This window comes from Manihot esculenta, chromosome 12, assembly GCF_001659605.2.
Source record: "Manihot esculenta cultivar AM560-2 chromosome 12, M.esculenta_v8, whole genome shotgun sequence".
Classification (NCBI taxonomy): domain Eukaryota; kingdom Viridiplantae; phylum Streptophyta; class Magnoliopsida; order Malpighiales; family Euphorbiaceae; genus Manihot; species Manihot esculenta.
The window spans coordinates 34,665,117-34,690,171 of NC_035172.2; the positions used below are offsets into that span (position 1 = coordinate 34,665,117).

At 34.2% G+C, this 25,055-nt stretch overlaps 6 protein-coding genes across 6 annotated transcripts; 2 read left to right on the forward strand and 4 right to left on the reverse strand.

The window, feature by feature from the left end:
• Window positions 1-101: 101 nt before the first annotated feature.
• LOC110627649 (importin-5) lies at window positions 102-1,013 on the reverse strand. Its single transcript, XM_021773994.2, has 5 exons — window positions 935-1,013; window positions 692-777; window positions 558-624; window positions 401-467; window positions 102-320 (listed from the first exon to the last, which is right to left on the reverse strand). Exons 1-5 carry the CDS (start codon window positions 947-949, stop codon window positions 106-108), a joined length of 450 nt encoding a protein of 149 aa, XP_021629686.2. The 5' UTR covers window positions 950-1,013; the 3' UTR covers window positions 102-105.
• Window position 1,014: 1 nt separating this feature from the next.
• On the reverse strand, window positions 1,015-3,040 carry LOC122725241 (importin-5-like). Its single transcript, XM_043962212.1, has 6 exons — window positions 2,897-3,040; window positions 2,221-2,356; window positions 2,082-2,151; window positions 1,863-1,990; window positions 1,732-1,788; window positions 1,015-1,250 (listed from the first exon to the last, which is right to left on the reverse strand). Exons 2-6 carry the CDS (start codon window positions 2,275-2,277, stop codon window positions 1,047-1,049), a joined length of 516 nt encoding a protein of 171 aa, XP_043818147.1. The 5' UTR covers window positions 2,278-2,356; window positions 2,897-3,040; the 3' UTR covers window positions 1,015-1,046.
• LOC122725240 (importin subunit beta-3-like) lies at window positions 3,040-5,115 on the reverse strand. Its single transcript, XM_043962211.1, has 5 exons — window positions 4,808-5,115; window positions 4,236-4,340; window positions 4,050-4,115; window positions 3,786-3,950; window positions 3,040-3,214 (listed from the first exon to the last, which is right to left on the reverse strand). Exons 1-5 carry the CDS (start codon window positions 5,018-5,020, stop codon window positions 3,107-3,109), a joined length of 657 nt encoding a protein of 218 aa, XP_043818146.1. The 5' UTR covers window positions 5,021-5,115; the 3' UTR covers window positions 3,040-3,106.
• A 4,964-nt stretch (window positions 5,116-10,079) lies between these two features.
• Window positions 10,080-18,338, reverse strand: LOC110627315 (importin-5-like). Its single transcript, XM_021773580.2, has 20 exons — window positions 17,558-18,338; window positions 17,042-17,245; window positions 15,815-15,919; window positions 15,627-15,692; window positions 15,392-15,556; window positions 14,787-14,861; window positions 14,549-14,691; window positions 13,754-13,883; window positions 13,584-13,653; window positions 13,335-13,462; window positions 13,178-13,234; window positions 11,814-11,945; window positions 11,626-11,718; window positions 11,455-11,540; window positions 11,318-11,384; window positions 11,179-11,245; window positions 10,985-11,115; window positions 10,653-10,744; window positions 10,505-10,574; window positions 10,080-10,416 (listed from the first exon to the last, which is right to left on the reverse strand). The coding sequence occupies exons 1-20, from the start codon at window positions 18,131-18,133 to the stop codon at window positions 10,249-10,251; spliced, it is 2,625 nt and encodes an 874-aa protein (XP_021629272.2). The 5' UTR covers window positions 18,134-18,338; the 3' UTR covers window positions 10,080-10,248.
• A 1,981-nt stretch (window positions 18,339-20,319) lies between these two features.
• Window positions 20,320-22,043, forward strand: LOC110628019 (cytochrome P450 71AU50). The gene is made up of 2 exons (XM_021774457.2): window positions 20,320-21,272; window positions 21,353-22,043. The coding sequence occupies exons 1-2, from the start codon at window positions 20,394-20,396 to the stop codon at window positions 21,965-21,967; spliced, it is 1,494 nt and encodes a 497-aa protein (XP_021630149.1). The 5' UTR covers window positions 20,320-20,393; the 3' UTR covers window positions 21,968-22,043.
• Window positions 22,044-22,961: 918 nt separating this feature from the next.
• On the forward strand, window positions 22,962-24,005 carry LOC110627652. Its single transcript, XM_021773996.1, has one exon. It carries the CDS (start codon window positions 22,962-22,964, stop codon window positions 24,003-24,005), a length of 1,044 nt encoding a protein of 347 aa, XP_021629688.1.
• The last annotated feature ends 1,050 nt before the right edge of the window (window positions 24,006-25,055 follow it).

The window sequence follows — 25,055 nt, forward strand, 5'->3', positions numbered from 1 at the left end:
AATTAATATTTCATTATTAAAAAATATTATGTTATCAGGTCAGGACTTCCTTGGACTTAAATATAAAGTTCAAGGTGGGATTTGTCAAAAATGATCAAATTAATCTTATTTGCACTTTGATGAAAAGTTTGAGGGTTGATTTGGACTTTTATCCAAATATAATGTGGAAGCAAGTATATGTACCATAACTTCATGGAGGTTCTCGTGATGGTGAAGGCATATTTTTCCAAGAGCAGAAATGGCTGCATCATGGGCTGGTAAGTATTCTGGACGCATTGTCTCTGGACTAAGCATGATAGAGTTTAGACCGGCAAGAGCATCTGCCAAAGGATATTTTGAATTTAATGAATGAATAGTATGCACAGGAGATAATGTGACAAAACCAGTGTAGATAAGCTACTTCTCATGTGAGATTTGAATGCTGATCCACCCAACAATGCAATAACACCAATACCCTGTGCGACTATCTGCAATAGTAATTGTTTAGAATCAGAGTTGCACCATTTATGAGCTGTAGAATCACCTTTTGTAAACAATAGATTGAGTCAGAGAGACACCTGTTGAAGTTCTGGGTTCCTCTTATAGCAGGCATCAAATAGGAATTTAAGTTTACCATTATAATACCTGTTTTATAAGAATGTTAAAGTGATTTCAAAGTATCAGGACTAATCAAATAATGGAGTGTGCTCACTTCAGTGCTTCTTCTTGGCATTTCTCAGTAACATCAGTGAAAATACGCAGCGCAGTTCTTCTCTCTTCTAGACTTTTGCCACTCTTCTGAAAAATAACATGTTTGTATATAATTCAATCATTTCAGTCAATCAAAATCAGCATCTGTGTGTGGATTCTTCAATTTGATCAAGTTCAGAGGTTGCAGATACTGCATGCCAATGCATTAGCAATGATACAAGGGAGTAGAAAGGAAGAAACTTACCCACATATACGACATGCATGATAAGAGCTGATCAAGGAATTGGGACAAAGAAGCTTTATATGCTTCGGTGAAAGTGACAAAGCAATCAAAAGCCTGTGTTAAGACAGACGGTTCACTCTAGTCGTGTAAATGAATAACCAACAGTACCAAAGCCAAATATGAAGGAGTATTTTAAAATGTAGACCTTGTTATGAAAATGTTCCATATGCTTATTTTCCACTTCGCTTTCTGAAAGGGTAGAAGTTGCGATAATTATCTTTATTATTATATCTAAGAAACGCTTGATCTGATCTGTGTTTAGTGTAGGTCCAGACACCTGAAAAGGAGAATAAAAAATCTTTATTATTTTTGGATTAATAATTTAATGGTTAAATATTTACTTCAGGTGATATTTAAGTTTTTCCACAAAAATCTTTAAAAAATACTAATAATTGACAAAAGAATCCTTGTAGTACATTCATTGTGATTGATGATAAGGAGAGATTGGAAGTATTTTTTTTTTTTTAAATGACAATTGAGTAGAACAAAAAATCTTTTCTAAAACATCATTTGAAATGGGAGGAAATAATACACAGTTCATTTTTTAAAAATATATATTATTGAAAATAAATTAATAACCATTTTAGATGGATTGTGCTTATTGAATCCAGCATCAGACAGTGAAATTGAGTAGTTTCTTAATATAGAGCCAGGAATTTTAAATAACTAAATTGATATCTCATAGCTTTACGCCCTTTTTTTGAAAGTGAAAAAAAAAAAGGATCCAGAATAGGCTTCATAATGTAAATGATACAGACCTCCATGCATTCTTTTATTGCCTCTAAAATTGTTACTTGAATTTCCATCAATGGCTCCTACAAACCAAAAGCAATTAAAAAGTTGTTCGTTCTTGACATTACTTTATCATGCAATATGCCATACAATTTACCTTATGAAGAGCTTCCACTAGAGCTGTTACAATGAAAGCACACAACTTCTCGAAAGGCAATTCCTGATATCCCTCAACATACCCTTTCTCCTTTGCTGCTTTATAAGATTTCAATAATGGCGGCAGGGCTGATTTCAGAGAAAGGCTTATTTTTTATTATGGAAGCCTGGATAGGCATACGAGAATGAAAAATGATAACAAACTATAGCATGAGAATACCTAAGACAGAAACCTCTCTAACTTCTTCATAGAGATCAAAATTTATAAGCGGCACCAATGTGTGAGCAACCTACATAAATAAAATTGTCAATCACTTTCATGTTGTTCAGTAATGCAACAATATGATATCATAACAAACCTCATCAATCCATAAATCAAAGCCTTCCTTCAACTCAGTAGCACAGAGACACAGCATTTTACAGGCTTTTGCTTTCTCCTTTAGGACTTTATTTTTGCTCTCAGTCCTTTCATCTTCAAGATTCAAGGACCTCGTACTGTATTAAACATATAACTCATTAAAAAGCAAAAATTAGTAAAATCTGTAATTTTTTATTTGGGAAACTTTTGCTTTCATGTGATTGTGGTACGATATTGGGTATGGTAAGTTATACTAGATGAGGAAACTTGGAAAATGTCCATCAACTTGAAATTCCTCCAATTATCAATAACACAGATTTGAAGGTGATAAATAGACATTTGGTTTTCGCAAAAAACAAATAACACAGAGGTACGGTTCATTGTTTCGCTTATTTGAGACGCTCAAACTTCCTTTTTCCTTTTTTGCTTATGTATAGTATGGACAATTATGAATTATAGTTTCCTGATGAATATTAACCTTGGTTGCACTCAGACTTGATAAAAATGGCACCTTACCGATCATATGAAAGAAGGAAATTATAGGGTTTCATTTGATTCCGGTGTCACTTGATAATTCTTAATTTTGCTTCTGTAAGTTTCTATGTGAATAATCTGAAGCACTTAACCAATAAAAGAGAAAAGTAGAGAAAAATAACGTTTATTAAAGAGAGACACACCTCCGAAATGAATTTTCACTTTCAGACTGATTGAGTGAAGTGCCACGCGACTGAAGTTGAGCAGACTGAAGTAAATATGGAACAGCAACACCCAGGTAAGGTTGAAAGTCTTGGCCTAAGCATTTACAGAGTCTGCCCCATGCCTGTAACACAACTGCATGTTACAAGGTTTATGGAAATATAGGAAAGAAGGAAGAATGAAACTCTGTTTTAAAAGAAATTGAAATAATAGTATTGACATACTAGTAACACTTGATTTCTCATTAGATCTTCAATCTTCAGTTCAGATTCTTGCAAGGAGATAAGCAATTGTACAACCTTCCATGAGAAAAGGCATAGTAAATAAGTTTCATATCCCAATGATAATATAAAAGGCTATTCTAAAGCATATATGAACACAGTACATCTCCATTAAGGAGGCTTCAGGACCTGTATTGTGAATCATACTGCATCTACAGTCTACACTATAATACCCAGTGAACTATAGCTGAATATCTGGCATTTCTAAATTTCATGGGAGCAAAAGAACAAAGGATTGGAGTTTTCAACTTAAATTTTTAAGCTAAAAAAAAAGGAGAACGAATATATAGATTATAGAAAATAGACGAAGGAAATGAGAGGAAAGTCTAAGAGTTGCGACTAATTTAGAAACAGAGAAAAATTCTTACAATTCATTGAAGAAAGTTGGGATAAGCAGTATCATTCCAGCATGAATTCTTCTAAAGTACAATGATTTCACATGCAGACTAGTTAAACAAATCACACATGTATGGAGGTAAAGAACTTCTGCTAAGGGTGTCAGTATAGAATCCCAAGTTAACTGGAGATATCAGGAACATTGACTTGATCAGTAACTTCTCGCTGGGAAGTTGTATTTTCTAATAATTACCATTTGAATATAGTCACTGAACTTCTCCTTTCCAATTGCAACTCCAACCAAAGTGATGCACTCTAAAGATTTAAGAAGGAGTATGCTATCAGATTCCGCTGCTGCTTTCATCATTACAACTCTCAAATAAGGCATAACATTTCGGTAATGCTCTTGAAACCAATCCTGCAGAAACAAAAAGATAAGTTTTCACTTTTTTTTTTGAAAAAAAAAAAAAGAGGAGAGAAACACAGAATAGAAAATCAAGCAATTCTTGAATGATACCTCTGCTGATGAAGCAAGAGATGCTGCTGCTGTTAAAGCCTCCTCTTCCAGTAGATGATTCCCTTTCTTAATTGAGCAGTGTATAGATTAGTTATGCAAATGAGAAATGAGGTATAGTTGCATATGAACTTTGGGGATAACATACCAAAAATAAATGGCGGATCAGTTAAGTTGAAGTTATTCTACCTGTATACATCTTAGCAGGTTATGGACAATTTCATCCATGTAAGGTGTCAGTTGATCTGAAGTGCAATGCTTACTGAAGTAAAACAGCGAGCTTGCAGCTTGTACCTGCAAAGTCACATGCAAAATAAAAACATGAACATATTTCTTCCCAAAAAGCTAGGTGCACATGTATTATGCAACAGAAGCACATTTAAAATAGAATATAGACAACGAATTAATCAAATTAAGTCAAGACTATTAGGCCTTACGTACCACTAATCAGAATAGCAACTAAACAAAAATTATTAGGCAGGCTACCAGTTTTCGCCTGCCATTTCTAATTTACAGTGACCAATATTTTTCTGACAGTATACCTGAACTAGGAGATCATTTCAGCACAAGAAAAATCCACAACTCACACAAAATACCTCTGCCAGTACAGAATAACAAATCTTTCCAAAATTTCAATGGCCTCATCGGTCCCAAAATTTTAGGAATATTTTTCACGACTTGAAAAAGAAAAAGGGTATTCTACATTCATAGTACTCCTTGCATAGTGAAGTTATATGTGAAGGGAGTGGCAAACCATGTACCTGAATGCAGGGATGCATGGAAAGGTTTAAAGCTTTTGACAAAGCAGGAAGCACTTGTTGATAATACTGAAGCTGAAATTCAGGTTTCAAATCATTGGAAAACTCCTCAATTGCATTTATAGCTGCCCAACGCACTCGGAAATGGGTGTCCTCAGCAGCTTTTATAGGTAGCTCTACCAAGAGTTCTAAGTTATCTATTGATCCCTGTAACATTAGAGAATGAGAAAACGATTTCTGTTTTGAGGCCAACAACTCAAGGAATCAAATATTGTTAGCTCGCTCCAAAAAAATGAAATTTCTCGAAATTGAATATTTTGAATTCGGAATATAAAAATGAAATTGAAAGACAAATTAGACCAGAAGCAGATACCTTTGGGCAATTATTTGAAATTATGGAGTGGGAAATAACAGCAGCATGGCGGCTTTGCCACTGCTGAGAAAAGTAGTGCCAGTCAATCAGTAAACAAAATTTCTCGAGAATATATTGGCCACCAATAACGGGAGCAAATCGTGCCAATCTTTTTACTCCCTGAATATATACCCTCGAATCATCATCAAAGTTGTCGTTCCCATCCCAATCAGGGTCATCATCAATGGCCGTAAGCATAGCAAAAATTCGAGAAAGAAACTTCCCAGTTTCAATAACTACTGGCCCCTCGTATCTATAATGCAACAAAAGTAGCTCCATAAGTTCCTTAGCAAGAAACTTGGTTTTCTCTTCAAATTCAGGTTTGTCCAAGATTAGATAAATATATTGAAAAAGCTCTTTAAGATGAGGCAAGAACAAATTGGGTTCGTCCTTGATTATCTCGATCAATTCCTCAAATGCCCTCTGTGCATAATTTTCGTCACTCTTATCAGGCGCCAATTTTCCAGGGTAGATGAGGGTTAACATTAGTTTACGCATCAGATCTTCATCGGAATCATCGTGTTCTTCTTGTTTGCTCATTTCTTCTTCACCCATACTGATCTTGAATGGAATCCTTGGTGAAAATGGGGATTTCTTGAAAGTGAAAGATGGGGATTTTGAACTTTGAATTCGTTTATTCAGTTATGGCATTTGGCGCCAACTATGTAGTTTCCTTTTCTTTTCAATTTTTAAAAGTATATATGTCTTTTATTATATTTTATTCTGATAAACTATTAAAATTTCTTAAAAATTTTGTTGATTTAAAATCTAATTAATCATTTTTAATTTTTCAATTTTATCACAATTTTTTAAATTAAAATAGGATTTATTATTGTTCTTAGGCTTTTATGTGACATTTCACTTCTTGTATTTTCAATTAAAATTAATCCCATAAAAAAAGAGGAATTAAAATATTATCATTAATGATTAAAGAGTTATTTTACTTGAAACTAAAAAATATTACAAACAATATATATGTATTTTTAAAAAATTGTAAGATATTTGATTCAAAAAAAAATTGTAAGATATATAATATAAATGATAACTACAATGTAAATTTATTTTAAAATTTATTGATTATTAAATTTAATTAGTTTTAAAATGTTAAGATATAAATGTCAATTTATTTAAAAAATTATTATCTAATTTTTATTGTTCAACCTTCTTCATTCCTTTACTTTTAAAAACACATAAGTTTCTATTAAATATTTAGTCCCTCTTTTTATTTAAACCCTTAGTTCATATAATTTTAAAACATAAATTTTTATTGTTTAGATCTGTAGTTCATTTGCTGTTTGAGTGTTAGGGGGAGGCGTTTTAACATAAATTTTTATTGTTTAGATCTGTAGTTCGTTTGCTATTTGAGTGTTAAATGGAGGCATTTTTTTAATACTGTTCATGACGGCTACTGTTCATTAGGTTAGATTTTGTTATCTTCCTTTAATTCGTTTGAAGGTATAGGAGTATAGGATTTTAGTTGAAATTATCTCTGATAGTAAGACCATATTATTAAAATTAGGGAAAATTACTTTTTAGTCCCTGAGATTTAACGTAATTAACACTTATGTCCCTCTATTTTGGCGACCCAACACTTAAGTCCCTCACTTTCTCTTCCGTCCAAATTCGTAGTCCTTCCGTCCATTTAAACCGTTTGGTCAAAGAGTCAAAGGTGAGAGGTGATAATTTTTTTCAAAAATACCCTTCTCTCAATGTGAAATCCTTATTTTTTTTTCTCTTTCATATTTTCTCTAGTTGCAGAAAGGGTAGGAAGAAGAAGAAGAAGAAGAAGAAGTTGCAGAAATGGTAGGAAGAAGAAGAAGAAGAAGAAAGAAGAAGAAGAAGTTGCAGAAAGGGTAGGAAGAAGAAGAAGAAGAAGAAGAAGAAGAAGAAGAAGAAGAAGAAGAAGAAGAGACATTTGGGTTTGGGTTTTGTGATTTTGAAATAGCGAAATTTTTAGTGAGGATTAATTTTGTCAATTCACGTGTCCCAAATGGCTATTTTGGACGGAAGGACTACGAATTTGGACAGAAAAGAAAGTGAGGGACTTAAGTGTTGGGTCGCCAAAATAGAGGGACATAAGTGTTAATTACGTTAAATTTTAGGGACTAAAAAGTAATTTTTTCTTAAAATTATTCCAATATTTTCAGTAGCGGTTGAGACAGGTAAATGTGTCTTATTTCCTTTTCGTATAAATGGGCCATTGATTATGGTGTCACGGATCACATAACAGATAATCCTCATATTTTTATTAGTTTTCGATCTTATAAAGCACATTCTCCTGTTATTATAGCTAATTGGTCAACCTATAATGTTGAGGGTTCTGGGACTGTTAAACCTACTCCTTCTATTACCCTATCATATGTGCTAAGTTTACCTAATCTTGCCTTTAATTTAATCTCTGTGAGTAAATTTACCAAAGACCTAAATTATTGTATTTTTCTTTTTTTTCTTGATCTTGTTTTATTCAGGATCTTGTGACAAAGCAGATTATTAGTAAAAGACATGTATATAAGGGGTCTCTACATTTTGGATGCATAGGTGCCTCAATTTGTTGCTTGCTCTAGTATCGTGTCTCCGTTTGAAGCACATTGTCAGTTGGGACACTCTTCTTTACTGGTTTTGAAGAAGCTATGTACTTAATTTCATAAGATATCTTTACTGAAATATGAGTCATGTCATTTTGCAAAACATCATCGAAACTTTTTAAGTCTAGAGTCAATAAACGAGCTGAGTCTACTTTTAAATTACTTCATTCAGATATTTAGGGTACATGCCCGGTTGGATTTAAGATTGGATTCAGATATTTCACTTTTGTGGATGATTATTCTAGAATGACTTGAATTTATTTTATGAAGTATCGTTCGGAAGCGTTTTCTCATTTTTCTGCCTTCTGTGTTGAAATCAAGACTCAATTTAATGTTTCTGTACAAATTTTGCGGAGTGATAATACTAAAGAATATATGTTAGATTCATTCCAGGCTTATATGACTTAACATGGTATTCTTCACCAATCGTTATGTGTTGATACACTCACTCAAAATAGGGTAACTGAAAGGAAAAATCGGCATATCCTTGAAACTGCTAGAGCTATATTGTTTCAAATGCAAGTTCCTAAGTAATTTTGGGCTAATGTTGTCTCTACTGCATACTTTCTCATTAATTGCACGCCCTCTACAGTATTAAACGGTAATACTCCTTATAATGTCCTCTTTCTTAAGAAGCTATTAATTCCTCTCAAACCACGGCTGTTTGGCAGTACTTGCTATATTTGGGATGTCAGACCTTATGTGACTAAACTTGATCCTAAAGCTTTGAAGTGTATTTTTTTAGGATATTCTCGCCTTCAGAAGGGGTGTTGGTATTACTCTCCAAACCTCGACAAATATCTGGTCTCAATAGATGTAGTCTTTTTTGAGCAAGTTCTTTTTTATTCTATTGCACAAACCTCTACTGATTAAGAGGAGGATGATGAGTGGCTCATTTATAGAATCATATCTGATGGTGGGACCTCTTCAAGTATGCTTTTTGCTATACAATATGATGGTAATATTACTTCTAATACTCAGCCTCCTGTTAAACCATAAGTTGTTCAAGTTTACTCTCGGAGACCAGTACCTGATGATACATGTCCTGCACCAGAATCTTTTTCGCCATTAGATCCACCACCAAGTGACCTTGACCTCCCTATTAGTCTTTGTAAAGATAAACGACAATGTAAATCTATCTATTTTGTTGCTAACTTTCTGCCTTATGATCACCTGTTACCTTCTTCTACCTCTTTAGTTGTCTCTCTAGATTCCATTTCTTTGTCTAAGACAGTTAAAGAGGCCCTGGCTCATTTTGGATGGCGTGATGCAATGTTTGAGGAGAATCTTCTCTAGATGAAAATCATGCTTGGGAACTAGTTGATTTATCCTCTAGCAAGAAGGTTGTAGGCTGTAAATGGGTTTTTGCCATCAAAGTCAATCTAGATAGTTCCATAGCGAAGTTTAAGACTCGTTTTGTCACCAAAGGTTATGCCCAAACCTATGGCGTTGACTATTCTGGTACTTTTTTTCCTATGGCAAAAATGACCTCAATTCGCTTATTCATCTCCCTAGCTGCTTCTCAGCATTGACCTTTATAATAGTTAGATATCAAGAATGCATTTTTACATGGTGACTTCCAGTAGGAGGTGTATATGAAGCAACCACCAGGGTTTGTTGCTCGAAGGAGTATGGGAGAGTCTGCCATTTGAAGAAATCTTTGTATGATTTAAAGAAATCTTTGTATGGTTTGAAGCAGAGTCTCCGTGCATGGTTTGATAAATTCAGTGAAGTTATTCAAAATTTTGAATTGAAAAAAAAGTGTGACTATTCAGTCTTTTATAGAAATTCAGATACTGGTATTATTCTCCTTATTGTATATGTTGATGATATTGTCATTACAGGAAATAATAGTACAAGGATCTCTTCTTTCAAAACTAATTGCATGCAAATTTTCATACCAAATACTTGGGCCAGCTTAAATATTTTTTAGGAGTCGAAGTCTTAGAAGTAAAGGGAAATATACTGAAATTGCTCAATTATTTCTTATCTTATTAGAACTAAAATATAAATAATAAAAGTAAAATTATAATGGATTAATTATTAAAAAATAATTGCTTGCTAACTTTTAGAAATTTAAGCTTAATTTCTTTTCCGAATAAACTGTATTTTGTATTTTTTTTAAAATATAATTAGCTCAAAGTGAGTTTGAATGGGAGATCTCATAGTCTTTGAAAAGACTCCTGATTGATTTTTGTACTCACGAGTTAGAGAAGATAGTTACCAACTTCAAGAAAATATTGAAGAGAACACGGTAGATGGAGATAGTGGAGAAAATGTCTGCAATAGCCATTGAAGAACGATTAGCTCTAACCATGTATGCTCTGGCATATACATCTTAATGAAGCTATACTGCTTTTAACCTGCACAATCTCAAAGTTCTGTATCCCAAAATTCCCAAGCTAAAAGAATATACACTGAAGCAAATATACATAAAAGCTAACTGTTCAGAATAATGACAAAATAAGCTGCAAATTCTTTGCTCGACAGGGCATCAAGGAGAACATAATAGACGCCCATGTATCAGGTGGTAATCTGCTGTTGAAGTGCTTCAACTGTTCAATCACTCGTTTCACAGTTTCTTCTGTCGCTGCGTTATCACCAACCCATAATATCTGCAAAATTAAATCAACTTTCCCATCGTTCACACAAAAGTGAAGAAGAAGAAACATCTAAAAATAAAATGATAGGCAGAGAGTATACCTCTGCAAAGACTGCTAAGAGCTGGGAAAGACGAGTATCATTATCTCTGCGAATAAGTTCCCCTTTGAACCTGAAATAAGTAAAGAATCACAAACTGACAACTATGGTTGGTTATACAGCTGATTTAAGGTAAAAACAAACAGCTCACTTTTCAACCGTCGAACAAAGCTGATCATGGACAATTTTGTCCTCATCTCGATCACATACTATTGGCAAATGGCTTAACCATATATCAAAAACCTGTTCAATAAATTACAAGCAACATCGCGAAATCGCTGTAAGAACTATTGGCAAATGGCTTAACCATATGTATCAATCGGCACAAGGTAATGAAATTTTTAAATTTTTCTAATGACCAAGGATTATGTATTATGCTTAACAAAAATATGAACTTGCAAGTACATATGGGATAATCGCCAACCCAAGTGCTAATGTTAGCTTCAGGAGTTATAACGGTGATGAAAGCAAGGGTAACTTAACTTCATCTAGTCTCTCATGATGGTAAAAGCATATTTTTCCAAGTGCGGAAACAGCTGCAACATGGGCTGGTAAGTTATCTAGATGCAGTGTCTCTTGATCCCGCAGTATAGCCTTTAGACCAGCAAGAGCCTCTGCCAAAAGATTGTTGAGGTTAAAAAGCATGTACAGACAATAGAAAGACAAAAACATTCTACCTTTGATGTGAGATTTGAATATAGATCCACCAAACTCTGCACTAACACCAATTCCCTGTGCAACTATCTGCAATAGAGTTGTACCACTTATGAGTTGTAGAATCATCAATGGCAAACTATTACTGAGTCAGAGAGACACCTGTTGAACTTCTGAGTTCTTCTCATAGCAGGCATCAATTAGGAATCGAAGACTATCCTCACAGTACCTTTTGTTATCAGAATGAGTTAAAAAGTGAAATCAAACTGTCATGATAAATCAAAATAGGGTGTGCTCACATCAATGCTTCTTCTTGGCATTTCTCTGCAACATCACTGAAAATATGCAAGGCAAGTCTTCTCTCTTCTGCTTTTCTACCATTCTCCTGCAGACAAAGAACATGTTTTGTATATCATTCTGCCATTTTAATAATTCATAATCAGCATCTATAGTAGCAGGAAGAAACTTACCCACATACATGCCATGCATGATAAGAGCTGGTCAAGGAATTGTGACAAAGAAGTTTTATATGCTTTAGTGAAAGTGGTCAAGCAACCAACAGCCTGTGTAAGAAGGAATGGGAAGTTAATTGTCCTAATATAGATGAGTAGCAAACATTACCACATCTACTATTCAATGAAGATTGTAGAAGACAGACTGTGTTACGAATTTTTTCTGTTTGCTCATTTTCTACTTTGCTGCCTGAAAGTGCAGAACCAGTAGTAATAATCTCCATTATAATATGCAAGAAGTAGTTGATCTGTTCTGTGTTCAGTGTAGCTCCAGAGATCTGCAAGAGAAGATATTATTCAAAGAAGGGATGGTTTCTGCGTAACGCAGAACGGCTACAGAAACTTCATAATCATTGAAACCACATTTATTTGTAAGATGAAAAAATGTATAAGCATCATAGGAGATAAAAGGACAAGCATGTAAGAAACTGCATATTCATACAAATAGCTACTCCAAATGAGCTTGCTTGTCTAATCCACTATGGGTTTTTGGCAATGGAGCAGAGATTGGATTTTATTATTATTATTTTTCTTTTAATTAGTGTCGAGATGTTGAATACCTGAAACTAAGATCACATATCCAACGTGAAGCAATAAACCTATGTTTGGCAGGAAGTAACCAGAATTGTAGTGTAATCTTAAGTACATTTTACCTAGCATTACTTTGTTCACTTACAGAAAAAAAATTATAAAAAAAAAAAATCTAACCTAATGCAATGACTATTAAATTGTGTAATGATCATTGCTTGCTTTGACTGACGTAATTCCCCTTGCATGCAACATTTTGAAAAATATGATTCTTTGTTTTTTGGTATTTTGTTCCTTATTTCTGCTTCTACCCCCCTACTAGCACCCACCAACACCACAACCGCCACAGCCATTAGCACCAGTCCGCCACCTTTTGCTACCTACTGATAACTTTTGAATTCATAGAATTTGATGAAATGGCTTGCCCCTATACATAATTCCAGTGAATAAATAGATGAGTTTACAGCAATTAAAGGGCTAATTTCTAGCAAGATCTAAGGCTGATTTCTAGCAATCGTAACGGTACAAAATATTTATAGAAAGATACAAATATGGTAGCTGTACAAATCAAATAAATCTATTTATGACAACACCTACTGCCAATACAACCATCGTCTAATAGACTAAAATGTAACAATAAAATCATTGTGTTGCATTGCATTACATTAATGTTCACTTCTTGAAATCAAACGTGGAAATAGAATGATAAATCCATTGCATTTTTCATTACACCACATCTTTGATTAAATTTCATTTCTTCCATTACATCCTAACAAACACAACCTAAACTTAAAGCCTCAACTTGAGAAGCACGCCAAATAAGTAGCAGCATATTACCATTTATTGACTGTAAGATCCAGAAAATTTGTAAAGAAAAAACAAGTACTAAAAAAGCAGCAAATCTTATGGTATAGTGCAAAATAATAAAATAGCTTCACTAAATAGACGAAGGGCAAGGAAAAAAAAAAGGAATGCTACAGACCTCCATACATTCATTCAGAGACTCTAAGATCCTTACTTGCATTTCCATCAACTTTTCCTATCAACAGCAATTAAAATTGCTTGTTACTCAGACAGGAAGCTTGAAACATAAAAGAAAGTGAGATTTATAAGGACTAAATTTTATACCATACAATCACCTTATTTAGAGCTTCCACTAAAGCTAGTGCAATATAAGAACACAGCCCCTTGAAAGATGATTCCTCAGACCCCTCAGTGCACTCTTTCTCCATTGCTGCTTTAGATGATTTCAATATTACTGGTATGGCTGGAGATAAAGCGCAAAGGCATACATTCATGATGATTAACAAAAGCAAGAGAGGATGAAAGGAAATCATAACAAACTAATAAAGAACATGAATACCTGAAATGAAAATTTTCCCTAATACCTGAAATAGAAATTTTTCTAAGTCCTTCGTGGATATCACAATTGATAAGTGGAACTATAGTTTGAGCAGCCTGCATAGAATCGTTATGCTCAAGTCACCTTTTCACATTTGTTCATGGATGCCTAGGAATTGACAGTACAAATATGCTGCAAGGTAATTTCATAATGAACCTCATCTATCCATAAATCAAAGCCTTCCTTCAACTCATCAGCACAGATACACAGCACTTCACAAGCTGTAGCTTTCTCCTCCAGGACCTTTGAGTTGATTTCAATCTTTTGATCTTGGAGAGTTAGAACGCTGCAGAATATTGATATCTAATCAGAAGACAACAAAGTAGTATTTATTTTTACATGAGATGCTTTGGTGTCACGAGACTGTGATAGCAGACTAATATGCCCACCCTTGTGGGCTCTGGAGAGGGTTGATGTACACAGCCCTATCGTTGTTCCATAACCTCAAGTAACAAATGGAGTTTACCACTACAGCAAAGCTACCCTCTACGAAAGAAACAAGGATATTTAGAAAATACTCATTGATTTGAAAATTCCTCCAATTGCATACCATGATAAGCTATGATAAGATTCTGAAAATATTCATAAAAGAGTATGCATTTGAAACTGATATAGGTATTTTTACAAACATTTGACTATTTCCACGACAAATAAATGGAAAATTTTTTTACTGGATCTGTAAAAATCTCAAAGATAATAATTCACTAGTTGCTTATCTGAGACATCCAAATTTGGGTCTGCCCTTTCTGATGACTATAACTCTCTTTGTGCTAAAATCATAGAAGAGGCAAAAAACAAACTCCTTAAGAATAAGAGAAAGGGAAAGTGTTTACAGCTTATTTTCGTGCACATTTCAACAGATATTCTAAATTCTCAAGTCATGTAAGCAACACAAGAGTAAAAGTAGTAGAAAGTAAAAGCAGTAGAACCTTTCTTACTATGAAGGCCCACCTTTCAAATGAATATTTACTTTGAGAAATATCAAGTGAAGTGGCATGCAATGCAAGTTGAGCAGATTGTAGCAAAAGAGGAATGGCAACAACCGAGTAAGGTTGGAAGTCTTGACCTAAGCATTTACATAATCTGCCCCATACCTGTAATATAATTAGCAGTCTCACAATAAGGTACTAATGCAAAATATAGATTTAGTTTTTGATGGAAACTAGAAAACTAAATGCTATAAACATACTTTTAACAGTTGATTTCTCATTGGATGTTCTGTCTTTATTTTAGATGCTTCCGAGGAGATAAGGAATTGTAAAACCTTGAATAAGAAAAGAAATAGTTAATAAGGTTATCATATTCCAACAATAGCACAACGACAATTCTAGAACATAATGGATCCAACTGTCTCCAAATTATAATACCTAGTGAACTAAGTGAATAGTAATCCTTTTAATAATTTTGGCTAAAGGGGCTTAAGTGACAAATGTCTGCTTAATATAAGAAGAAAACTGAAAGTGGGCAATTGTAAATTTTATAGGGAGAAAAATGCAAAGGAATGGAGTTCTCAACTTAGAGTCTTAAGCACCGAGTATTAGATCTTAGACTAAAAGAAAAAAGCAATATTCTTGCAATTCAATGGACAAAGCTGGGAAAAGGCGGCATACTCCTAAAGCTTAAATGTTTTAGAAGCAGACTGGTGAATCAAATTTTCTTTATTCAGGCAAAAATCTTCTGTTAAGCATGTGAGTACACAATACCAAGTAATTAGCTAGTGCTAGGTAACTTTTGTTCATAACTCGTTAAACATTACTAGAAAGCTGCAGTAAAGGGTCCGGCACTGATACTTACCATTTCAATATCATGATTGAAGATCTCCTTCCCAACAGATAATCCAAAAATAGTAGTGCATTCTACAGATTGAGCAAGAAGCGTGAAGTTGGATTCTGCAGCTGCTTTCATCATTATCACTTTCATATAAGGCATGACAGTTCTGTAATACTCTTGGAAGCTATCCTGCAAAACAAAGGATAACTACAAAAGAAGAGTTCAAAATAGAAAACCAAAGCAAGTCTTTTAGTAGTACCTTTAATGATGCAGCAAGTGATGCTAAACCCATTAAAGCTGCCTCATTCAATGCTTGTGTTCCTCTCTTGATTGAACAGTTAAAAGTTAATCACTTACACACACATGAGAAATGAGGTATACAAATGTAAATGGGCATTGTGAGCGAAAATGACCTCAAAAATTAGGATCACATAATTAAGCTATTACCTGAAGGTATCTAAGCAGCATACTGAGAATTTCATTCATGTAAGGTGTCAAGAGATCTGACTCGCAATTCTGACTGAAATAAGATATTGCCTTCACAGCTTTCAACTGCAATGATACAAAGCAAAATTAAAATGCAAATCATTTTCATGCTGAAAAAGTAGTTATGCCTATGGAACATGCACGTATAAAATTAAACAGGATAACCAAAGGCAACGCAGTGATTAAATCAAGTCAATTAAGCCTTAAATGCTGTAAGCAGGACTGAAAGAAAAGTAATTGGGGGATTAAATGATATTGTAAAATGGAGTTGGCAGATAAGCAATAAGTTTTATTCTTGTTCAACTGAAAATAATTTCAGAAATATAAAAACCATATATTGTCTACAGATGGAAACAAGTTTTGACGTAGTCTTATCGCATAATGAGGAAATGCAGAAAAGCGAACCAGAGACATTCGGAAAATGTGGGGCTTCATAGAAACTTTGAATGCGACTTCAGTTAGAAAATCTAGGTTAATATATATCATTCTTGCAGTAAAGAAAAACTAAGTGTGCAGAATTCTTGTAAGTGGATGGGGTGGGTTTAGGTCTTCTTTGAATGTTCAGAGAGGCAAGTTGATTTTGCACTAACAGTTCTGCCTAAAGATTTTATATGATGTAATCATACTCCTAAAAACTATTAATCATTTGCTTCAATAAGTAGAAATGAGGTCCAAGTTGAAATGAAAGCCCATATGTACCGGACTAAATGCATGGGATCACTCTCATTTGGGTACATGCAGATACGGTCTAGGCAAGAATTTCGCAATTGATAATATACAGTTGATGAGACAGGGTATCTGCTAAAATTTATGGCCGGTGAAAATTTTCAATTTTTATGAAGCCAGTATTTTTCTGATAAGTGTGTCTGAAGTGAAGATAATTTTGAAATTGGGAAAAAACCAACTCCATGTTCAATTCCTCTGCCAGTTCTCCTAGAATCTGGAGAAAGAAGAAAAGCTATCAGAAGTTTCCAATATGTTCCTTGGTCCAAAATATTAGGAATGGCTTTTGGAAGGTCCTATTGTCGTATAGAATCAATTGGACATTGAAAAAATTGAAAAAAAAAAAAAAGAGAGAAAAGGAAAGTCTGCATTTATAGCTTGCCCATTCAAGTCAATTTTTTTGGCTAAACAAAGGAACATTCATAACGGGGCTAACAGATGTAAATGGGAGTGCAAACCATGTACCTGAATGCGGAGATTCTCCAAATAATTTGAGGCTTTTATTAGAGCAGGAAGCACTTGATTATAATATTGATGCTGAAATTCAGGGGACAATTTCTTGGAAAACTCCTCAATTGCATCCAAGGCTGCCCAACGTACACGAAAGTGGGTGTCTTCAACAACTTGCATAACTGGTTGTACCACAAGGTCCAACTTGTTTATTAATTCCTGTAGCATTAGAGAGCAAGAAAATTATTTCTATAATTGGTAAGGAATATTAACATTCATTGAACGCTCGCACATACAATATCACATACTAACAAGAAAGACAAATTTCAAGATTTTGAACCAAAATACATGAAATTTTAACATACTGGATTGAAAAGCAAAGAAACTATAGAGTTTTTTTTTTTTTCAATAATTCATACACATAGAAAAGGGAAAATTACATTTTTTTATTAAGTTAAAAGATTTTGAATCAGAATATGAACATAATGCATTAAGTGAAATTGGAAGAGAAGGTTGACACGACCCTGATACCTCGGAGCAAGTACAAGCAACAAGGGCATTGGCTACAATAGCAGCATGGCGGCTTTCCCATTCCTCAGAATCGTAGTGCGATTCAAAAATTCTACCGAATTTCCCAAGAAGCAATTGGCCACCCATAGTAGCTGCAAGTCGAGCCAACCCCTTTTTTCCCTGACTATGTACGCTACAGCTCTTTTCCAACTTGTCATAATCCCATGCTGGGTTATCGTCGATAACCTTAAGCATAGAAAACATCCGACAAATAAACCTTCCAGCAAGGAAAGGCTCTGCTTCCGGTTCCCTAATATTCGAGAAAAGTTGCGCCACAATTTCCACCGCTAGAAATCTTGTTCTCTCTTCAAATTTGAGGCTTTCCAAGATTTTATGCATAATTTCAAATATTTCATCAATCTGGTTCAGTATCAAATCTGATCTGTCCTTCGTTAACTCAATCAAATCCTCAAGCGCCTTCTGTGCGTTATCCTCTTCACTCTTATTTAATGCCATTCTATCCTCGAAGATCTTGAGGGTCTCCATTACTTTAAGCATCTGACGTTGACGCCCATCTTTATCTTCCTCCGAGTTCATTTTCCTTTTAAGGATTGAAGGAATTATGCAGGTGAAGCCAACAAAAAGTAAAAAAATTTATGGTTTCTTGAATTCAGTGCTGGTTAATCTTCTTGAAATGGGGATTTTCTTTCTTTATGGTTTGATGGAGAGAGAGAGAGAGAGAGAGAGCGGGGAGGAGGTTAAGATTTGAACTTTGATTTTGGCGGGAGCTGAGTTTCCAGCTATAACTGTTAGTTTATTCTGTTATGCTTTCCGGCGCCAGGCTTGAGTTTTTTTTTTTTTAGTTTTTTTATTTAAATTTTTAACTCAAAATAAATAAATAATTTTAATAGTAATCAAGTCCAATTAACTCAAATTATAATTGTTTTTTTATTGAGTTTGAACTTAAATGTAAAGAAAAAATTTATAATCAAATTTATCAAATCACTAATAATATAACTTTTCTTTAACAAATTGAAAATAAAATTATTTTTAATTTTTTTATTTAATTAATCGAATTAAATTAATTTAAATTGAAGTATGTCATTTTTGTATTAATATCAAATTTACTCTTAATTTTACTAATTATTTAAATTAAATTATTTCAAGTTGAGTGAATATTTTCATGCATTACTTTACCTAAAATCAAACAAATTTTTATAACTTTCACTTAAAGTAAAAAATTTAAATTCTCACTTATTTCAAATGCATTTATATACAAATGGAGTTAATGAATTATATATAGTTTCTCACAAAGCTCTAAAGATTTTTCTTTTTCTCACAAAGCTTGAATAATATTATTAGAATATATTTTAAATTTTAATTAAATAATATTTTTTTAAATCAAAATATAAATTATATATATATATATTTTTTTAATTCTGATATTATTTAAGATCTCTTCCCATCAAAATACATATTCGCAGTTTGATTGATTTTTAACAAAATCGATTTTGGTAAAGATTGGACGAGTCAAATACAACTTAATCTCATCACGAAATAAATATAAACTTTTAATAATAGGCTCAATTAATTTTTATCGAAATCATAAATTTATATATTATAAAACAAGTTAACGTGATTTGAGCAAAACGATAGGGTATAAACTAATTGCCTTCATATTTATTAATCGATTGTCCACTGTTAATGAGTCTGTCAAAAAATACCCACATCAGATTTAATAAGATATAAAACAATAAGTGTTAGAACGATCAGAATATATATACCTTTATCTTAACTTTTCTCGAAAACTTCACATCGAAATTTCCTTTAAAAAATTTTAACTCACCCAAACCAATATCATCACTATTAACTTTTCAACTATTAATTTTAACTTATTGATTCACTGATGAGATCAAAGTTTTACTGAAGTGTATCTATAAATCAGTCATTTATTATTTGGTGGAGAATTCAATTTTAATGTAGATTAATTAAATTTAATAATATATTAATTATTAATTGATGTGATCAATGTAATTTAATTAATTGCCTTTTATTTTTATTTTAATTATGCTAATACAATTTAATTATGTTAATTAGCTTTTTAGCCAATTAAATTTTGCTTGAAAAGTTCAGTTGAGAAGGACATGAACTTAAGATTATGTAATATAATTAATGTTGTAAATATCGTCACTTGTGTCTTTTCTTTTGTTAAATAATGCTCCATTCTTTATGGGTTTTTTTTTTTTTTTTTTTTGGCTTTAAGTGAACGCTAATATGTAAGAATATTCACATAATTGAACTATATTCTAATTTTCTTTTTTAATTTATAGTCTAATTTTCTAATTATTTACATTGCAAGTTAAGATGTTTTTTAGAACGAAAACGTAGTTTTTCTATAAATTTTATTTTAATATAGTTTCTTTTTTTTTTAACATGATTTTAATATAGTTTTCTTATAAATTTACATAGGAATAGACAAAATCCGGTTCAAATTAACAAAAAAAGAAATCAATTCAAGATAAATCATAAACTAAATTTATTAAGAACTTCGATTTAAATGTAGCTTTTTTTTTTTTTCCTTTTTTACAGAATATATAGACGTCATCGAACTTGTGACATTAGCAATGGATAAAATGACCCACTTCTGTTTTGTTTGACAATATGGACATCGAGCTTATCTGCATCAAATTAATAAAAAAAATAATTTCTTTATTAATTTTTTTATTACACATATTTTAATTTTTTTTGTTTTGGTTCTTTTGTGTGGTGGTAATCTGCCTCACTGTCTGCTATATGAGAGTATAAATTTTGGTAGTCTTCTTCCTTGAAGGACACCGCCACCGCCTACTCATATAGCATGGCTTTAACTTCAACCACCGTACCCTTTATTGGCCTTACCTTGATTCTCCTTACATGGCTGTGGTTCAGAAAGAACAAGGACAAGAAACTGCCTCCAGGTCCGACAGGTTTCCCTATATTTGGCAGCCTTCATTTGCTAGGGAAGTCCCCTCACCGAGCTCTGCATCAACTAGCCAAAAAATATGGTCCAATTATGCATCTGAAGTTAGGGTTGGTGCCTGCTATTGTTGTCTCATCCCCTGAAGCTGCCGAATTGTTTCTCAAGATCCATGACCTTGCTTTTGCGAGCAGGCCTCCTCATCAGGCTGCCAAGTACATTTCCTACGAACAAAAGAGCTTATCTTTTGCCCCATATGGCTCTTATTGGCGTAACGTTCGCAAGATGTGCACCCTAGAGTTGCTCAGCAGCCTTAAGATCAATTCTTTCAAATCCATGAGAAAACAAGAGCTTCAACTCTTGATTGATTATGTCAAGGAAGCTTCACGTCAACGTGTTTGTGTTGATCTCAGTGCTAAGGTGGCTTCTCTTAGTGCTGATATGAGTTGTAGAATGGTTTTTGGGAAGAAATATATGGACAAGGAGTTTGATGAGAGAGGCTTCAAAGCTGTAATTCAAGAGGGTATGCAGTTAACTGCAGCTCCTAACTTTGGTGATTACATCCCTCAGATTGCAGCGCTTGATCTTCAGGGTCTGACAAAGCGCATGAAGGCTGTTAGTAAGGTGTTTGATGATTTCTTTGAGAGAATTATCGATGAGCATATTCAATCCAAGGACGAAAACCGAACAAAGGACTTCGTCGATGTCATGTTGGGCTTCGTGGGTTCTGAAGTATCTGAGTATCAAATAGGTAGAGATAACATCAAAGCCATAATCTTGGTAAGAAAATTATACATTCAAGAAACACTCGTATATTGCTACTGTCTAAAGTCTGATACGATTTAATAATTTTATTGCAGGACATGCTTGCAGCATCAATGGACACTTCAGCCGCAGTAATAGAGTGGGCATTATCTGAACTCATAAAACACCCTGGAGCAATGAAGAAAGTTCAGAAGGAGTTGGAAGAGAAAGTTGGGATGGAAAGAATGGTGGAGGAATCAGACTTAGAGAGCTTGGAATACTTAGAGATGGTTATAAAGGAAACTTTCAGACTCCATCCAGTGGCTCCATTACTACTCCCTCATGAAGCAACGGAAGACGCCATTATTGATGGTTTTCTCATACCCAAAAAGTCGCATATTATTATAAATGCATGGGCAATTGGAAGAGATCCAAAAGCTTGGACTGATGCAGAGAAGTTCTGGCCAGAGAGGTTCATGGGGAGCAACTTAGACATTAGAGGAAGGGACTTTCAGCTTCTCCCATTCGGCTCAGGCCGGAGGGGCTGCCCTGGAATTCAACTGGGGATGACTGTGGTTCGACTGGTGGTGGCGCAGCTGGTGCATTGCTTCAACTGGGAGCTCCCAAATGAAATGGTGCCAAGTGATTTGGATATGACAGAGGAGTTCAGTCTAGTGACTCCAAGGGCCAACCCTCTCCACGCCATTCCTACTTATCGTCTTCACATCTGAACTTACGCATTGTGTATTTGTGTATGCTGAGATCGATATTGGATTATATGCCCTTTGCCTTTGGTTGCTCTTTCAATTTAACTCTAACATATAATCTCAAATTATCAAGTGACGAAAGTTCTGTTAGCCCAATTAACGCCGGCTACCACAAATGTGCCTTATATAACATTAGAAACTTAACACATGTTATTAATAAGATAACACTCAATAATTGATACTCACAGAATTAGTCTGATAGTAAATGTATTTGAGTAAATCTGAAAAGTTTCAGATCCTATTTTCTCAATTTCTAATTTTTATTTCAATAAAAAAAAACACACTCAATAAATGAGAAAAAATGATATGATTCATTATTTTTTAATAAAATATTTTAATTTTAAATTTTGAGTATAAAGTATTTTTAAAATTTAAGAACGAGCGATTTACTTATTTTAACAGGTCAAACAGATATGTTCGACACAAATTCAGATCAATTGAAACAGCCTAATAAATTTTTATTTATAATAAATCTTTTATTGAAAATCCTAGAAAAGCTTAATATTGCCGTTGGTGTCTAATCCAAACACAGACTTCCTTACACCCATCCTAGATAAAGGCAAACTAAGTGAAAACATGGAGAAAATGGCATACAAGCGAAAACTCATTATATTAATTCACAATGCATGATATTAATATTTAATTATACCACCTTAGTATTTGTTGAGTTTAAAGAACCGCTGCACTGCTGCGTTTTAGCTAGTACGCAGCGTTTTATTAATATACAATGGGAGATGTGATCACGTGTAGGTCACATGCTCATGTCGGAATATATAAGGAAGCGAAACTTCCAAATATTGTAACAATTCTCATTTTTACAGAAATAAAGATTTAAATGTTTTTCTTCTTTCTCTGTACGCTCCTGTTTGAACATGGTATCAGAGCCTTAGGGTTGGCTCACGGCGGCTCCTTGTGTTCTGCATGAAAATTCTGCTGAGTATCCTCGATAGATCCGGCAATGACGGAACGGGGAAATAGTAGCAAAGAGCAAAAGCAGAGTGCGGGGTCCGAAAAGGGGCTAAGCCAGGACAAAGGAATGGGAGATCCTCTGAGTCTCCAATCGTCCGATCATCCAGGTATGACTTTAGTCTCTGCACCTCTGGTAGGATCTAACTTTCGATCTTGGAATAGGGCTGTTAGGATAGCCCTGGGTGCCAAGATGAAGTTAGGGTTTGTCGAAGGAACAGTTTCGGCACCTAGTAAGGAATCTGAAGATTATGAACAATGGAAGAGATGTGATTTCATGGTCACATCTTGGATCTTGAATTCCATCTCCAAAGAACTGGTGGATGGGTTTATCTACACTGCCTCGGCCAGAGATCTCTGGCTAGAGATCAGTGAGAGGTTAGGAGAATGTAACGGACCCATGGTTTATGAGTTACACAGAAAAATTTCCCTAATAGCTCAAGAGAACGCTTCTGTCTCAGTTTACTTTACCAAGCTAAAGAGGCTCTGGGACGAGCTTGGCTCGATGGAAACTCTCCCCACCTGTACGTGTGGGGCGTCTAGAGCCATTGCTGAGATAACCAATCGTAACAAGCTCATGCAATTTTTAATGGGCCTGAATGAGGTCTTTGGGTCAGTCAGAGACCAAATCTTGGGAATGGACCCTTTGCCAACTGTAAATAAGGCATACTCCATGGTTGTTAAATTTGAATCACAAAGGGAGGTTCTAGGGGCTATGAATGATAACTCAGAATCTCTAGTGCTTCTAAATAAAAGTTACTCACAGAGTCAAACCAGGTCTAGAAAATTAGACACTAAGAAGGCCCACTGCAACATGGATGGACACACTCGAGAGGGGTGTTTCAGACTCATTGGGTACCCAGATTGGTTCAAATCTAAGAACAAAACTGGAACTCACCCAGTTAGGGGTTCTAAAGACACCAGAATGGTGGCTGCAGTCAAGGGAGCTAAATCTGTAGAGGACAACCCTCTAGATCACTTTGACACCTCAACTAAAATCAGTGAACTAACTTCAATGTTAAGTTCATTGAAGTAAGAAGTTAATCAACTGGTGAAAGGGAAAGGAGTAGCAACTCCAATCACCTCAATTGAATCTGAATATCATTTCATGGATTTTGCTGGTAAGTCCAATACTTCTGAAAATTGTTGTGCTCAATTAAATACTGATGTTACTTGGATCATTGACACTGGAGCCACAAATCACATGTGCTCGGATAGACTTTCTTTCACTTCATTACATCCTTTACACAAACACATAACTGTATGCTTTCCTGATGGCAACACAACACAAGTGTCTTATTCTGGAAAATTGATTCTCTTTGATCAATTAACTTTGGAGGATGTTCTGTATGTACCAAAATTCCATTACAATCTGATATCTGTTAGTCAACTAATAAGTAAGTATGGATACTGCTTTGTGATATGCCATAACTATTGTATCATACAGGACCCACTGAATAAGAAGGTGGTGGCAATAGGAAAGAAGCAAAAGGGTCTTTTCATGCTGGATCAGATGAGTTTCTCTCATACTGATATTAGATATTGCTTAAATCAAATCATGGAACAGAATGTCAATCTTCATACTCTTGTGAATACTATGATTGATTCTAATAAAGATGATTCTGTGCAGTGCAAGAACCTTGAAAAATGTGCTTTGACCATGATTGATATACATGATAGATTAGGACATGCCTCTACTAATAAAACCTTACATATCAAAGGCATAAATATTAGTAATAGCACTATGATTTGCTGTCCTGTTTGCCCTTTAGCCAAATAAGCCAGACTTCCCTTTCCCAAAAGCCAGACTTTGGCTTCCAAACCCTTTGATTTGATCCATATTGACATATGGGGACCATATAGGACTAGCTCCATTACTGGAGCTAGATTCTTTCTTACAATTGTTGATGATTATAGTAGGGCTGTTTGGACCTTCATGATGCATTTGAAGGGTCAATCCCTTAGCATAACTAAACATTTCATTAGTATGGTTGAGACTCAATTCAACACAACCATCAAGTTTATCAGAACAAATAATGGAAAAGAGTTTTTGAGTTATGATTACATTGATTTGCTCACAAATAAA